The sequence below is a fragment of the Scleropages formosus genome, chromosome 5 (genome assembly GCF_900964775.1).
Source record: "Scleropages formosus chromosome 5, fSclFor1.1, whole genome shotgun sequence".
In the NCBI taxonomy this organism is placed as follows: domain Eukaryota; kingdom Metazoa; phylum Chordata; class Actinopteri; order Osteoglossiformes; family Osteoglossidae; genus Scleropages; species Scleropages formosus.
This window is the reverse complement of record NC_041810.1, coordinates 9,897,565-9,914,874: the sequence shown is the minus strand read 5'-3', so window position 1 is coordinate 9,914,874 and position 17,310 is coordinate 9,897,565. Positions and strand designations below refer to the sequence as shown.

The 17,310-nt window shown below is 42.2% G+C and overlaps 1 protein-coding gene and 1 long non-coding RNA gene across 3 annotated transcripts; both read right to left on the bottom strand.

The window, feature by feature from the left end:
- Positions 1-2,881: 2,881 nt before the first annotated feature.
- On the bottom strand, positions 2,882-6,763 carry LOC114910473 (uncharacterized). Of its 2 annotated transcripts, XR_003797662.1 has the most exons (5): positions 6,736-6,763; positions 4,949-5,020; positions 4,649-4,705; positions 4,016-4,093; positions 2,882-2,904 (listed from the first exon to the last, which is right to left on the bottom strand). It is a non-coding gene; the product is annotated as an uncharacterized LOC114910473 (long non-coding RNA). The 2 variants fall into 2 exon arrangements; XR_003797661.1 differs by lacking the exon at positions 6,736-6,763 and having other exon boundaries at positions 4,949-5,190.
- Positions 6,764-7,715: 952 nt separating this feature from the next.
- LOC114910503 (deleted in malignant brain tumors 1 protein-like) lies at positions 7,716-17,147 on the bottom strand. The gene is made up of 13 exons (XM_029251883.1): positions 16,779-17,147; positions 16,291-16,593; positions 14,927-15,238; positions 13,639-13,953; positions 12,279-12,593; positions 11,765-12,097; positions 11,110-11,412; positions 10,146-10,448; positions 9,188-9,473; positions 8,936-9,081; positions 8,340-8,497; positions 8,180-8,231; positions 7,716-7,735 (listed from the first exon to the last, which is right to left on the bottom strand). Exons 1-13 carry the CDS (start codon positions 17,134-17,136, stop codon positions 7,716-7,718), a joined length of 3,204 nt encoding a protein of 1,067 aa, XP_029107716.1. The 5' UTR covers positions 17,137-17,147.
- Between the last annotated feature and the right edge of the window lie 163 nt (positions 17,148-17,310).

The window sequence follows — 17,310 nt, the reverse complement described above, 5'->3', positions numbered from 1 at the left end:
CCCTGTTCTTCTTGTTTCTCTCCACTGTCTTCTTGTACTTCCAAGTTCAGGTTAGAGCTACAAGATGGTCAAAGACCCAGAATCTACAGTATCTGACCCCATCTACCTACATCTCAGCAAGAACATGCAAATCCTCCATCTCTTGCTACCTTCTAATCCCATGTCCTAAGGTTCCAAAATCAAAAACCTGCCACTTCTCAGTCTTGTCCTGGTCATCATGGAACAAAGGCCTCCTGCAACTTCGAACTGTCGTGTCCGGACGAGAGGTACTGTAATATCCGAAAATGGTCCAAAAGTACAATGACCGCATATGTGAAGTGTATTTATAAGTGCACAGTGCAAACTGTAAAGTAGAGCTGAAACAATGAACACGGGACAAGGAGACACACAGCGTATTGTCACAAAGGTGACAAGTGACACACAAGTGTGTGAGTAGAACTAGAACAAGGAGGTACGACGACATTCTGGACTTGACCTCTGGACCTGTACAGGTGCACACGGGACAGGCACTCGGGACTGGAACAGAAACACCTACGGAACAAGACTCGGGAAACAGGTAACTAAGGTTGACTAGGAAATCATTAATGAGCCACTGGTTAAGAATCTGCAGTTCAAGCCTCAGCTGTTTCTTCCTGTTATACTTCACTAATAACCAGATTGTGAACAGGAGCACAGGTCTGGGTCAGCGGCATTGAGTGGCGCCTCCTCTGGCCCCTAGAGGTATTGTCCCTGTGGGTCGTGACACAGACTGCTCAATCCCCTCTGGCATTCAAGCAGAATCATCAAAAGAATTGTTTCTGGACCCAATTTTTATCTGTATTTACATACTTTACTATATGTATTGGCACTTGTGCATCATGTAGGAGGAAAACAGAACATGATGTTTTTATGATGTGCTTGTATCCCATTCCTTTGTTAAATGAAAATGTAAATGTCCACTTGGACCACAACACACAAACACTCTTGGATCCAGATGTCTGTTAATATTTCGATTTGTACGTAACTCGAGAATCCCTTTTACCATGTCAGTCAAAAAAAAGCTGAATAATACATATGTCCGTCCACTTTTCAGTACAAACTTTAGATTAAGCCATAATGAAGAGCAATGCTCTGCAACATTTCTACGCATCTATTATGAGAAACCGCTTGTCCAAATCAGGTGCGCAGTTTCTGTAGCTGATCCCAAAACAGGGCATAAGAAAGAAAACAACCCGTGATGTGATGCCTCTAGATGATGGAGTAACACTTAATTTATTTTTATTGATTTCAAAATTACTTTAAAATTAAAACTCATTTAAAATTACCAAGAAAAAGTATAACAAGATCTCCACAAACTCCCATGACCAATTCTGAACATAAACATGCATCTTGGTTAAAGCTGCAGAAAATAAAAACACCCCCTCAGACTTTTTGTGTTAACATTTTTAATAATTTTGGCCTGCGCTAAAATAAATGCAAAAGGAGTGAAAATAAGGATACATTCTCTTCACAAACCACTATCCAGCGAAAACTGCCATCCAATGCAGCATCTTGCAGCCATTTTTTGGCACTGATATCGAGAACACCAGACAGAAGTAATAAACATGGTAAAACTGCAGGATCCGACAGAGTAAAGGCCACTTTAACCTCCATTGTGTTCCACTGTGTACATTTTTTTACCACCTAACAGCACAAAGCAGAAACGCAGGTCGTTATTGCTCAGAAATTTTAGAAAAAAGTGTGCAAAATGTGAGTAAAATACATACATAAGATGGGCAACATTTGCAGCCTCAAAAAAAAAAGATAATTTCAGTGTTCATAACACACAGTAGCAGTGTATTGGGAATTTCTACATGAATGTTGAGAATTCACATTTGTGGCCTATGCTGTTAATTGTTTAAATGTCTCAACACTCAGTAAATTTAACAGTCTTTTACATCTTATTAGATCTGCACAAAAATCACAGTTGCATGAGCACTGGATAAATTTCATCAAAGATATAGGGTACAAAGGGGGGTGTGGTGGTGCAGTAGGGCAGTGGGTTGGACTGGGTCCTGCTCTCTGGTGGATCTGGGGTTCAAGTACTGCTTTGGTGCATTGTGACGGACTGGCAGCCCGTCCTGGGTGGGTCCCCTCCTGGTGTGCCTTTGGTCCTGTGTTGCCAGGTTAGGCTCCGGTTCCCCGCGACCCCATATGAGACAAGCGCTTTCAGATGAAGTGTGTGTATATAGTATAAACTTGATTATATTAATTACACATATGCTACAAAATTTTTGCCATGAAAATCTTTTAGCATGTCTAATTTTAAATCACAATCATTGCATTCTTAGACAATACCTTTAAATGTGTATGAGGCACTAAAAGAATAAACAGACTCAGAACTGGTCCACTATGGCTTTAGTTTCAATATACAGGTAGTCCCCCGATTTACGATGGGGTTACGTTCTGCGAAACCATCATAAGTCAAAAATGGATTTAATACACCGAACCTCCCAAACATCACAGGTTTCTACTGAATGTCTGTGGCCAGCTTACCATCGTAAAGTCGAAAAAACTGTAAGTCAAACCATTGTAAATCAGGGACCACCTGTATACTTTCACACTCACAAAAAAAGCACAAGAGTAAAAAGAAATTTAAATTTGCATATGTTTTATTACAATAGTTTCTGAAAATTTAATTGTTGATGAAAAATAAAAATTAAGCATCTTAAGTTACTGTTACCAGCTACTTTAGAAGCATCAGATCTTAATGAGCCTGTTGGTTTGAAGCTTTGGGCAGAAGGACCTTCAGACTGAGACTGGGCTGTCAGTCACAGAGAGATTCCAGAACTGCAGACGATCCTCCATCTCCCACATCATCATAGTCAGTGTGGTCAGGATCAGGGGGTCCCTCACCAGGGGTCACAGTGGTTAACGCTTTTTCTTCTGCAGGGACACAGTAGGAGACACAGTGACACACATCCCTGTACGCATCAGAGGTAGTGCTCAAGTGAATAGACTGTGATTTGAAATTTTTCAAAAATAATTACTGAATTAAAAAGTACTTGCTGAAAAATTTAAAGTAAAAAGTACCAGATACAAACATTTTAAGTACCAAAGTTAATGCTAGTAAAAAATAAAGAGCCATTTCTGTTCCCACAGTCCAGATGCTTAAGTTAAATTATTAAAATAAAAGCGACCCAAATCATTCAAGAAGAATTTTAAACAAGCTCATAAAATTTTCCCATAAGAAAAGAAAAACATTTACATTTATTCATTCAACAGACGCTTTTCTCCGAAAGAGACTTCCAACGTAACACCATGTAGTACGTAGTGTTTTGCCCACACCTTATTCACCAAGGTCACTTACACTGCTAGATACACTACTTCCAATGAGTCACTCATCCACACAGCAGTGAAACACACTTTCTCTCAGTCACTCACACACACTATGGGTCACTTTTTAGCAGTCAATAGTCCACCTGAACAGCATGTCTTTGGACTGTGGGAGGAACCTGGAGAACCCAGAGGAAACCTACTCAGACATGAGGAGAACATTGAAACTCCACACAGACTGAGTCAGATGAGAATCTACGCCTGAACATCCAGCGATGTGAGATGGCAGTGATACCCGCTGCACCAACATGTCACCCCATTTTTAACTTTTTAAATAAGATTTTTTTTAGTTGCTTCTACCACCACTTCTGAACTTGAGTGAACTGGGTTGTCAGTGAAGGTGGGACCAAAGTAGATAATAAACTGGCTGGTCAAGAATAAACTAAACTGAAATCCACAGAGGAGAGCTGACAGTTAGGAGAAAATCCTACAGTACTGGGTTTGTGCTATAAAAGACAAATGGTTTTAAGAAGTTAAAACAGTAAATGAAAAACTTAAAAGAGGGTGATAGAAATGTAGAAAAGTAAAATTATTTGCTTTCTTTTCAAATGTGCTTGTGAAGAAGTAAAAAAAAAAAAAATACTCCTAAAAGCCCGGTTTTTCTGATTGGAAGATGGGGGTGAGAGAAACTCGCATCTCTTGTGTGTAAAGAGAAACTCACCTGGTGAAAAATGTCGACTCTGTTCTACACCCACAGCATCATCATAGTCCTCCGCTGTGTCTTCTGTCCCCATCAGTCCTGAACGTGGAACAGAGAAGCCACTTGGTTCTTTAAGGATATTAAATGTAACACATTTCGAATGTGGTGAGATACTTTTATATTAAAAGAAGTTCAGTTCTGTCAAAACTCGTATAACTATCATGATATGATTATCAAATAATATAAATATTAATTAACATTAACTGAACTGGTTTTTCATTTGGAAAGCTTGTTGATGTAATTAATAAATCATACATTCTGAAGAGGACATGAAGGATCAATTCAATGTGTTATGAACAAATCTCCACTGCGACAAAATGATAAAAATATTCATACATTTAATCCTTTTTAATACATAAATTAATTATATTTGAACCTCGAAAGAGAGAAACTGCTAATTTCTAATTGCAGTTTTAGTGTCACTTCCGTTCATTTTTTCTTAACTGCTGTTCTCAAAAAATTCACTCTAGACTGAATTCATCCTTTGTTAATAAAGAGCAGCATCTTTTATTATAATGACTGATTATGTTTGCAGATTATTCACTGATATTGGTGATACCCTGGAATGACCTGCAGCCCCCAACGGAAACCCACCAGCACTCCTCTCCAGAGGAACAGCATCGTCATAGTATTCTTTCTTCTCATCTGTCCCTGAGATTAATAAAGAATGAAAAATGTATGTTTTTTTTAATTATAATTACAATATTCTGAAATAAAACACAAAAAGACAATACATGAAAGCAGCATGTGAACACAGAACATAATTAAAAGGAATTATGCTCAGATGGTATCAGTCGGACTGTCAGTAATAGTTCCAGTTTAACTAGAGAACACACACCACACACACCACACACACGCACACACACACACAGACACACACAACAAGCCCCCTACCTGAGAGGGGGTCTCCCTCACTGTCCTCCACATCTTCGTACCCAGAGGGCACATCCTCAGACAGGACACTTCCTGTGAAGGAGACACACACTCAGTCCTGTCCTCAGAGAGAAGATACATGAAGTTCTCTCTGCTGATGCCTCACACACTGAGAGAAGACAGGATGTGTGAGGTTCGAGCAGCTACCGCCCACACCCAGGAACGCTAACTGACACTCTTATCACCAACATCCTCTTCCTCCCTATTGGCTGCTGTCTCTCATCTGGACCGTTTACAGCACTGCAGCTGCGAGCTCCTCGTGTGGTTTTTCAGCTCCCATCACATGGTTACAGATGGAAGCCAAACGGTTTTTCATACCTGCCAGACTAATAATTTTTATCTACAGAAGGTATCATCTCATTTAGAGACATCTGAAATATGCACATGTAACCGTTGGAAAATTGTGGTTTTCTGCAGTTTTTTTGTAAATATACATTTACATTCATTCATTTAGCAGACGCTTTTCTCCAAAGCGATGCACATCTTATAGAAAATACAATTTGTGCATTGCATTAGCAGAAAGAGACATAGCTGCAGATGTGTGGCTCTTAAGCACAGTTAGTTTCTTTCCTTCACCATATGCACCGATCTTCATCACAGTAATAGCTGCATAAAACTTTACCAGAAGATGGTAAATGCATCACCATGACCTTATGGTATGGGTATCTTTTCACCAGTATCCCTTTATATACATTAGATGTTCAAGTTTATAATGGTGAACTGAGAACAGCTGAATTTCTCAACAGTGAAAGATTTCCAAGTACACTGGGTCCTCAACTTACAAACTCAGTTCAGTCTGTTAGTCTGCTTGTAACTCAATTTGTTTGTAACTCCAAGGTCTCTGTTATAAATCCTGGTGAAGAACGCCTGAGGTTCCCCTTCCTTGAGCACTCCTACTGCACTCCTGACATGTGCTCTGCAATCAGGACTCCGTATAAAAGAGGAAGTTTACTGTAGAACCACTTTGTACAATGTTGTTTATGTGGTACTACTCATAGTGTTCGCCTGTCGGTTCGAAACAGCAAAACTGCTCCCACTTGTTTGTCCTTTCCTGTGTCTTTTGTCTAAAGATCTACAGGTAAAAACTGGTTAAAGTCACTTTTACCATTAAATCATAATCAACTGGAGTTATATAATATGGATGTCCCACCATTTGTTCACAGGTGAGGTTCTTTAAATACCTCAGATAAAGGAATAAAAAATGAACATGTTCTATGTCTCTCCATCCTCCCGATATTCCAGCGGCCTTAGGGGGCTTTCAGAAATAAAAATTAGGTTGTGAGGTTGGTTGCATTATGATTTTGTTATGTTTTATTAACTTTGTATTATGTTACAGTTAAAACTAAATTAAAATCACTGAAAATAAAGGTATTTTTTCTTCCCAGCCTCCTATAGCTTATCACAAAAGGATTTGCAATGTTTAACTTCTAGGCACTTTTCAAGTTTTTTCATATTCTCTTCACTCTCAGTAAAAGATTATTAATTATGACAAACCCCCAAGACTTTAATCTTTGAAAATTCCTAAATAAAACATTCCTAAGCCCTTACAGCCACTGTATGCTTGGCCCTTTAAAAGAGTATCTGCATGGGACAAAACTGCATTTAGTAATATTCCATGGTAACTTCCTACCTGAATAATGAATGAGTCATTGTTAAAATACAACATTTTGCCAAAAGTTGTGAATAATGTATAATTTCTGTTAGCTACCTTCTTTCCAAATATGCAGAGGACAATAAGATGTTGTCACCTTTTCTGGGGTTTCTGTACGTCTCTCCGCTGGTCAAGTTGTACTCTATCTCTTCATAAATGGCCTCATGCAGAGGGGTGAGACCCCCCTGGTACAGGGCTGTAGGGGTGGAAACACAGACAGAGTAAAATCATTTCGTTCTACCAAAAGCCCTTAAAAGGCCAGATCTGTCCAAGTGTACTAGCAGTGTCCTTCTGTACCTCTCTTCAGAACCCTGTTCTGGTACAACTGTCCAGCCAGAAGCACCAGCAGTAGGAAGAGCAGAGCCCCCAGCACCAGGAACACCACAAGAGGGATGGACAAGGGTGTTTGGTGTGATGATTTGGGTACATCTGAAGGAGTAACATAGAGAGAGCTGCATAATATATTCCTGATACAGAGCAAAGAAAGTATGTAATTCATCTGCCCACTGTCAACATGCACAAAAAGTAAATGAAAATACCTGGTCTTGCTGAGGTTTTAGTTGTGGATGTTCCTGGAATTTCTGAAAGAAATTATTTGGAGGGTACATATAATTATATATGTAGTAGGTATGATTAAGTCACCCAAATGTACACTGAAAATGGTTACACAAAAATTTTACTCCACCTGTAGTAGATGTAAATTCAGAAGATATGCCTGAAAAATTGAAACAAAATCAGTTTAAAATTAACATTTTGATTAAACAAATTTGGATTTTTTTTGCCTCCCAAAAGCTGAGCAGCACAAGACATGTACATTGATTGTTTTAGCAGATGCTTTTCAGTCTATAAAAATTAACTGAAATGAAAGCAACGTAAAATGTGGGATTTAACTGATGTTTTTATCTAATCTGCTTTAATACGTTACACAAAACTCCCTACTTCGTCATGGTGGGAGGAAACCAGCGTATCCAGAGGAAACCCTCACGATCACTGAGAGAACATGCCAACTCCAGGGAGACAGAGCTGGGATCAAATCCACTTCAATTCTCACAAAATTAGTGTAATGAGACACCAGTCCTACCAACTGGGCCACCATGCTGTACAGACCAGAGACCAGAACCACCATGTGGTCTTCATTACACTATAAATACAATATAAATGCATAAATATATATATATATATACACACATCATCACACACATCATTTGAACAGCTTGTCCCATACAGGGTCACGGGGAGCCGGAGCCTAACCCGGCAACACAGGGCGTAAGGCTGGAGGGGGGAGGGGACACACCCAGGATGGGACGCCAGTCTGGCACAAGGCACCCCAAGCGGGACTTGGGCCTCAGACCCACTGGAGAGCAGGACCCGGTCCAACCCATTGCGTCCACTTCCAATTTAATCATTAACAATGAAACCCCAGACACAACAACTTGTAATTATACTTTTGTTTGAAATCTCCCTCATTATATCTTTTTGTTAAACTGCTGATACGACAGAAATCCGTGCTGAGAGAAATGAAGCTCCACAGCAATTCTCACCTTCACAGGTAACACCAGCATCCTCTTTGTGAGAGCAGGAGGTCCTGTGGTCCTGAAGAGAGTGAGGACAGTCCCACAGGTGGAGCTCACTGCCCCAGCACTTAACTTCATTCAGCCAAATTGGACCGTTTCCTCTCCCAAAGGCAGCGTTCCCATGAACCTTCAGTGCTGCCCCACAGCCCAGCTGTCTGCAGACCACCTGGGCATCATTTATGTCCCATAAGTTGTCACAGATGGTCCCCCAGGAGCCCTCATACCACAGCTCCACCCTCCCTGAGCACATCGTGTTGCCCCCCTGCAGTCTCAGGGGCAGGTAGCCTAGAGGGTAAATAAAGACTGTGACTGACCACAAAGCAGCAAGATACTCTGACAAAGAATGACATACTGGACAAGTCTGAACTGAATGTACTCTGGAGCATAGTTTCTGGTTGTTAATTTTAATCTAACATGTATACATGTAATATGTATGTAATGTTAATAAGTATATTCTCAAACTAGAGCAAATGGGAAGCCTCGTCAGAACCACAAAACCACAGTTCTTTCAGATATGAACATTGGACTTCCACACAGTCTTTGCAGATCATTAATTAAGTCATCAGCAGTCATAATCTCCTGAGTTATGATCAGTTTTGTAGCTCTCTACCAACACCTTTTTATGTAAACGTTGTTGAATGACTAGTGTCAAGACATCGCTAAGTGTGATACTGAGATTTTAATAACTAATAAGAGAGAAACACCTTTCCGGTTTATACCAACCACTGCTAGCATGTCCATTAACTTCAACTTCACATAGGGTCAGGAAGTCAGGTTCTGGAAGGACCACGTTGACATAGCGTCCCATTGTCCAATTACACTGGAACGAACTGGACTGTCCTGCTGCGATGGAGGGAACCACTGCACATCTGAAATGTGAAATACATTTAAAGTTCTACACATGTTAAATTAAATACATTTGATGGCAAAAAACGTTTCAGAATCCATGCCAATAAGGATAACAACACTGTGTACAGGGGATTCTGGTTGCCATTGTCATCCAGGGAGTTTCCAACACGAATCTCTGCCCTATCGATTCTCTCTGAGCAGCAGTCCCCTCTGTTGGTGATGGTCACTGAGGTCACAGTGAAAACATCCTGCAGGTCCAGTCTCCACCATGGTTTGGAGTCCTGCTTGGTGTGAGTGCAGGACCCATCTGTGTACTTTGTATTTCTGTTTCCATCAATAGCATTTCCAGCAGCACCATACGAGTCATATTGGGACGACTGAGTTGCCGTTCCCTTCAAAGCCACATTTTTTTCTGGAGAGAGAAGACAGGTGGAGAAGCTTAATTCCTACCGAATTATGTGGGTGACTCGATAAATACTGGAAAGTTCTCCAGTCAAAATACCTTTGCCATGTATATTTACTCACACACTTTCAACAGCATTTCTTTCTACGGCAGAGTCACAGTGGTCTGAAACCTATCCCATAAAACTAGTGCGCAAAGCAAGCAGCATACACCCCGAATGGATTTATTGCAAGATCCTTCATATGTATAATTTTAATAATTCATTTTCATGCTCTGAGTAAGTTTTCTCAGAATTGTCCACTGATGAATATTTATTCAGCTCACACCTTTATCCAAAGCAATTTACAGTTTATAATAAACAATTGTCCAAAGCAATTGTTAACAAACTAACTTTCTTACAATTATTTACCCATTCATTCAGGTGGGTAGTTTTTACCAGAGCAATTCAAGGTAATTCCTCAATGGTATTATAGCAGTAATGGGAACTGAGACATGAAAATGTAAGCTTCTGTTCACAAGGCCATGTCTTTATATTTATATAAAGTGATTTAATGTCAATGTACCGTGCCAGGTGTCTCCTGTTTAAGGGTTAGGTCACTGCAGTGATACATACTTGAATTTATGGAATTAGCAAAACTACAGAACCAAGCTCTGGAAAACAAAGTAACAAAATTATCTTACGTTCACAGGTAATGAGGGCCACTTCACCATCATCACATTTATTCTGTCCCCAGGGAGAGGATGGACACTGCCACAGTGTGGAGTCATGTGGGCGACATTTGACAATATCCAGCCAGTTTGGAGCTCCTTTCAGTCGAGATTCTGTATTAGAAACAGTCCCGCTCTTCCCACAGTCGAGTTGCTGACATATTACACTTGCTGTATTGGTCTCCATTTGATTGAAACACACGTTTCCCCAGGTGCCATTGTAGTAAACCTCCACCTGCCCAGAGCAACCTTCAGCCAGTCTCAGATCTTTGTACTCTGCAAGAAATGGACAAGAACTTGATATTAGCAAGAGCACAAGACATCTGTAAGAACCACCACACACCAAATGAGGACACCTGGTGCCAGTCAGAACAATTAAGTATAAGGCACCAAACCATTGCCTTCCCACTGGGAAATCTTAATCGAAACAACTCTTCCCTTTGCACTCACTTGTCCTCCGAACTTGCTTCTGTTCTTTGTCACACCCCTACCTGCTCCCCTGACTGGCTCCAGGACTCCCACGGTAAAGACCCACTACTTTGCCCCTTTCGATGACGTCTCCGGATTCTCGACCCCAAATAACGTTCCCGAAACGACCTGACCCTTTGCCTGTCCCTGACTATGATATTTGCCTTGTCCCTCCTGATCGCAGAAAAGACCCTGCTTTGGGTCCACCATCCTGCTTGTCAACTCTCAGTCTTGACAATGTCACATCACCAAAAACTGGAAGAATTGAATTATCCATCTGGATAAACAAATTGCTAACATTATTTAATTCATATTTGAAAATTAAAATTTTTGTAAGAACTAGAGTAGGACCACGAACCATTGCTACATTATATTTTTCTTCGTTATATCTTAGTGCAAGGTATTATGAACACTCCCTCCCAGAATATCTTCTCTGTTTACCAGGTCTTATGTTGTGAAAAGAACTGACCTGAACACACAACTCCTACATCCTCCTTGTGAACGCAGTCATGGTTTCCCCACTGGGCAGAAGGACAGTCCCACAGAGATGATTCGTTCCCCACACAGCCAACCTCATCCAGCCATATAGATCCATTTCCTGGACCAAAAGAGGTAGAGCGGAGAGCCGTCCCACACTGGAGGTGCCTGCACACCACCTGAGCATCATTCAGGTCCCAGGAGTCATCACACACTGTCCCCCAGGAGCCCTGGTGGAACACCTCCAGCCTCCCTGCACAGCCACCCTCATCACCCACCAGCCTCAGGGACCTGTGTTCTGGGAGAAGTGACAAAAAAGAAGACACCTTGTATTTGTAAAACACACATAACATTAAATAACTAGTGTAATCCATCCATATCCAAAGAATACATACACATACATACATTTTCAGAACCACTTGTCCCATACGGGGTCACGGGTAACCGGAGCCTAACCCGGCAACTCAGGGCGTAAGGCCGGAGGGGGAGGGGACACACCCAGAACGGGACGCCAGTCCGTCGCAAGGCACCCCAAGCAGGACTCGAACCCCAGACCCACCGGAAAGCAGGACTGTGGCCCAACCCACTGCGCCACCGCACCCCCTTATCCAAACAATATTCATTATGAATTCAATTTAGAAGTTGTGTGTACTCACTGGAACACGCTATGGACACATATGGGCTGGAACTGCAGTTGAATGTGTGTGGAGCACTACAGTTGACCAGGTGAAACTCAGTCCCAGAGCATTGATACCCTGTGAGACACACATCAGTGTCCCCTGTCCCAGACAGGGAGGAGCTGTAGATCCTCAGTGCAGAACCACAGCCCAGCTGTCTGCAGACCACAGAAGCCTCCTTGAAGCTCCAGGAGTCCAGGAGAACTCTGCTTAAGGTGTGCTGGTAGTGAACCTCCAATTGACCCCCACAGCCACTCTCTCCAGACAGTCGGACCGTCCCATTGAGGCTGGAGAGAGATGATCCTGTAGAAACATCAGCATCTCTTACAGGGTATCTTACAGCACCAGCAGTTCATTCTGTGCTTAGTATATTTTTTGCAGAGAGTTTTATAGTAAACAGAGCTGATGTACAAAAGATTGTTTCTACACAGACATGACTGTGACCCCCCTCCTACAGTACAGTGTTGAGAACAGTGCTACTCACCATTACAGATGATTCCTGCATCGTGTCCATGAGAGCATGCAACTCGGTTCCATGAAGAAACAGCACACTGGGACAGGTGTGTCTCCTCCCCCTGACACTCAAACACATCAGCCCAGACGGAACCCTTGCCCTCTCCAAACCAGGCCTGTCCTGGAACTGCCACAGCGCTCCCACAGCCCAGCTGCTGACAGAGGACATTGGCTGCTCTCAGATCCCAGGATGCATCACACACTGTGCCCCACTCAGTGAGGTACTGTAACTCCACCCTTCCAGAGCAGGAGTCTGGGCCGTCCACCAGTCTGCCGTTTGTATGCCCTGTATGAAGAAGAAGGACACAGTAAAATATTATGGAAATAAAGACCACTGTAAATGAGGATTTTAAAAAAAATGGCAGCATACAGGTTTTGTTGGGGGCTGAAAATGTAAAACTTTCAAAAAAAATCGTTGAGTTCATTTATATTTGGATTTTCTTGAATCATCTTCTTTCAAAAAAAAAGTTTTTAAAATGTGTTTCTTGCAGAGTGAAACCTACTTTTATTTACATGGTCAGCTGATATTTTGCAGTAAAGACCACACAAACAGAATAGTAGTGTGGGACTGAATTAATTCAGTTTGTATCCACAGTGGGGGGTGCAGTGGCGCAGTGGGTTGGACCACAGTCCTACTCTCCGGTGGGTCTCGGGTTTGAGTCCCGCTTGGGGTGCCTTGCAATGGACTGGCGTCCCATCCTGGGTGTGTCCCCTCCCCCTCTGGCCTTACGCCCTGTGTTACCAAGTAGGCTCCGTGACCCCCGTATGGGACAAGCAGTTCTGAAAATGTGTGCGTGTGTGTGTTTACAGTACAGATCTTGTGGTCCTTAGTAATGGTGATCAGTAATAAAATGTATTGGAATGTTATCTGTTGAAATTGTCAACAATGAAGACTGTATAAAGTGTGTGAAGACAACGCATCATTATTTTCAGCTTTTCCATTAATCATTTAGTGGACACCTTCGACTAAGGCAGCCAGCAATTTTAAATCACACACTATCTGAAACCACTTGTCCCAGGTGGGGCCGCGGTGAACTGGAACCTAACCCAGCAACACAGGGCGCAAGGCTGGAGGGGGAGGGGACACACCCAGGATGGGCGGTTCTGTATACTGTTTTAATACACATACACATACACACACACACACACACACACACATTTTCAGAACCGCTTGTCCCATACGGGGTCGCGGGGAACCGGAGCCTACCCGGTAACACAGAGCGTAAGGCCGGAGGGGGAGGGGAGACACCCAGGACAAGCGGTTCTATTTACTGTTTTAATAGTTATGTGTCCAACAAAGTAGATGATGTACTATGTCCTTCAAATCTTACCAAAACACACGAGTCCCACGTTGTCATCACGTGAGCAGTTCTGCTTCTTTGTGGATGATTTCGGACAGGAGTAAACATTTGACTCGTTCCCTGTACACTGAATCTCCTCTGTCCACATTTGGTGTCCCCCCTTCCCAAAGGCAGACCCTCCCAGCACCTTCGCAGGGATCCCGCAGCCCAGCTGCCGACACACAACTTGGGCATCCTGCAGGTCAAAGTCAGCATCACACACTGTGTACCAGGTAATTCCATGCCGGATCTCCACTCTCCCTGAACACAGGTGTGTACCCTGTACCAGTCGCACATCTTGATGACCTGAGTGTTAAGAAGTAATGAGCTATCATTATTATAGAGTATTTTGTTCAGTTTTACACTTTACAGAGAAAATACTTGTCATTGTTTGTAGAGACAGTGGTGATGTGAACTGAAATGCAGTTTGTGTACAGGTGCAAAAGTCAATAGTGAAGCAGTGATGCTGGGTAGAAGTGAAACTTGATGGAGATTCAACACAGAGACTTGAAGACATGCTGACTGTGGGACTTGAAGGACAATGAAGACAGGGAGCTGGACAATGAGGAGGGACAAGAAGCACACAAGGAATAGGTAAATTAGAGGCATGAACAAACAGGTAAGGAACACTGGACAGAGTGAACTTCAAGAGGCAAGGAGAGAAGATCACGAGCACTGGTCGAGATTTCGCCAAGTCCATAGATGTTCTTCACTGTCTTAAAGATTGTCTGATGGTTTGGTTGAAAAGAGGTGTGTTGAATCCTATTGGTTTGTTTGCTGTAAGGTCCCCTGCAAGTCATCTACAAAACTGCTGCCAGGGGTGGTGACGCAACTAATACCCCAGTAACGCAAATTCACAAAATACTGTATGCTGTTGGCAATGTTGAAAAAAAATATTTTGGAAAAATTAACTCGACTGGAACAAAAAAATGCCTGAAGGCAAGGGATTGTAGTGAAACAATGTAAAAAAAAGTGTGACACCCGCCTGCTCACCTCTTCTGGTCAAAACACGAAGTCAGTGTAAAATGTAGATCATTTATTATTTTGTGGACTGAAGTGATTGGATGAAACAATGTGCCCTGAAGTCTCTTTATCAGCTCAGTGCATGTTTGTTTGGTTGGTTGGTTTTACATGCTGTTACAAACGATGGGTAAATGCAGACACAAGGATAGGAGTACAGAACCAGGTTGAGAAGATTCTCTTTTATGCCCTCAGCGAAAACACCCAACGAGGGCTATTTATAGACCTCTTAGATAGGATGATAAACTGAGTTGTGCACCTGAGCAGATGGCCCCAGCATCCTCATTATGACCACAGTTATGTTCTCCCCATCTACGTGACGCACAGTCCTTCAGTGTTGGTTCGGTGCCTCCACAGAGAGTGTCGTCTTTCCAAATGTTCCCAGTTCCTGGACCAAAGTGAGCATTGAGAGGTGCGTCTACAGCATCTCCACAGCCCAGCTGTCTACACACCACTGCAGCATCAGTCATATCCCAGTATTGGCTACACGCAGTTCCCCACTGTCCTTGATGAAGAATCTCCACTCTCCCAGCACAGCGACTGTTCCCGTTCACCAGCCTCACATCACTGCCTGGAAGAAGAGACACGGAGGCACTTTAGTTAAATAATTTCAATGTTGATAAAGAGTCTGTCACCTTGTTCTCAAACTGGTATGACATCAAATAGTATCCAACATATATTAAGCTGACTGGCTGCTTTTTACATCAGCAATGTTGGCCTGTAGAGTGTAAAGCTGAGTCCCACTCAAATTTACTCCTGATACAAACACATTTCATCATATTCTTTTCTAATCTACAGTGGATATCAAAAATCTACAGCATTATTTAAATTTCAGCTTTTTTGATGTAAAGGTTGAAATTTAAATTAGACCTTATAACCATGAATAGTTAATGGATAAACACACACAGGCTGAAACCGCTTGTCCCAAGTAGAGTCATTGCAAACCGGAGCCTGACCCGACAACACAGGGTGCAAGGCTGGAGATGGAGGGGACACACCCAGGATGGGATGCCAGTCCGTCGCAAGGCACCCCAAGTGGGACTCGAACCCGAGACCCACTAAAGAGCAGGACCCGGCCAAGCCCGCTGCACCACTATGCCCGCCAATGGATAAACAAGTTAGCAATCTTCAAAGTAATAATTTAAAATTTAAAAAATCAAATCCATGGATACACAAACACACATTTGGATCAAGTGGTAACATATGAAAATGTAGAAAGAGTTCCTCTTTAATTTCTACATTAATTTGTACATTCTTACAGTGAAGCTAATGTGTCCACATTACAATCTAACAGGCTTGAAGCTAACAGTAAAGTGTTGATTTGAAAGTCCTTGCATAAAATTTAATATTTGAAGTTTAAATTTGGTTCATATGGTTGAAACAAACGAACTGTACTTAAGAATCACACATCTGCATCTATGTGTCTCTCTCTGCTAATGTAATGTACACATTGTATTTTCGATGCGATGTACGTCGCTTTGGAGAAAAGGGTCTGCTAAATGAATAAATGTGAATTCTAACAGATCAAGGAGAACATACTTATTTAACCCATTAGTAATTAAAATACATTTTAAAAAAATAAAAGTTACAAATTTGTGCAACACATAACTTCAGCGAACTTACTTTCACAGGTAATACTGGCGATGTCATTATCGCCACATGTGTTGTGTCCCCAGGGAGAGGATGGACACTGCCGCAGTGTGGAGTCATGTGGGCGACATTTGACAGAATCCAGCCAGTTTGGAGCTCCTTTCAGTCGAGATCCTGCACTTGAAACAGTTCCACTCTTCCCACAGTTGAGTTGCTGACATATTAAACTCACAGTGTTTGCGTCCATCTGATTGAAACACACGTTTCCCCAGGTGTCATTGTAATAAACCTCCACCTGCCCAGAGCAACCTTCAGCCAGTCTCAGATCTTTGAATTCTAACAAAAAAAGAAAGAGGTTGACAAATATTATAATGTAAGCAACAATCACTCTCTCAGAAATACTATTACTCACTGCAGTACGGTAAGCAATAACATCTTATTTACATATTGATGTTTCACCAATCACATTTTACACATTTCCTTTTAAAATTAACTTTTAAAATAATGACCACATTCCATACCTGAGCACACAACGCCTACATCCTTCTCATGTCCACAGTCATGTTGTCCCCACTGTGAAGAGGGACAGTCCCACAGGGACAACTCATTTCCCACACAGCCCACCTCATCTAGCCAGGTGGATCCATTTCCTGCACCAAAAGAGGTGGAGTTGAGAGCCGTCCCACACTGGAGCTGCCTGCACACCACCTGAGCATCATTCAGGTCCCAGGAGTCATCACACACTGTCCCCCAGGAGCCCTGGTGGAACACCTCCAGCCTCCCTGCACAGCCACCCTCATCACCCACCAGCCTCAGGGACCTGTGTTCTGGGAGAAGGTACAAAGGAAAGAAGATACCATGTATTTGTAAAACAGGCATAACATTAAATAACTAGTTTAATCCACCCATATCCAAGTAATATTCTTCTGCAATATGCTTTGTAATGAATGTGTTTTCTGTGTATGTCTGTTCTGAAAGGAGATACACAGGGATGGAGGTACCATGTTTTTCTATTGTATAGGATTAACATTAAGTTACTAGTGTAATAGGGGG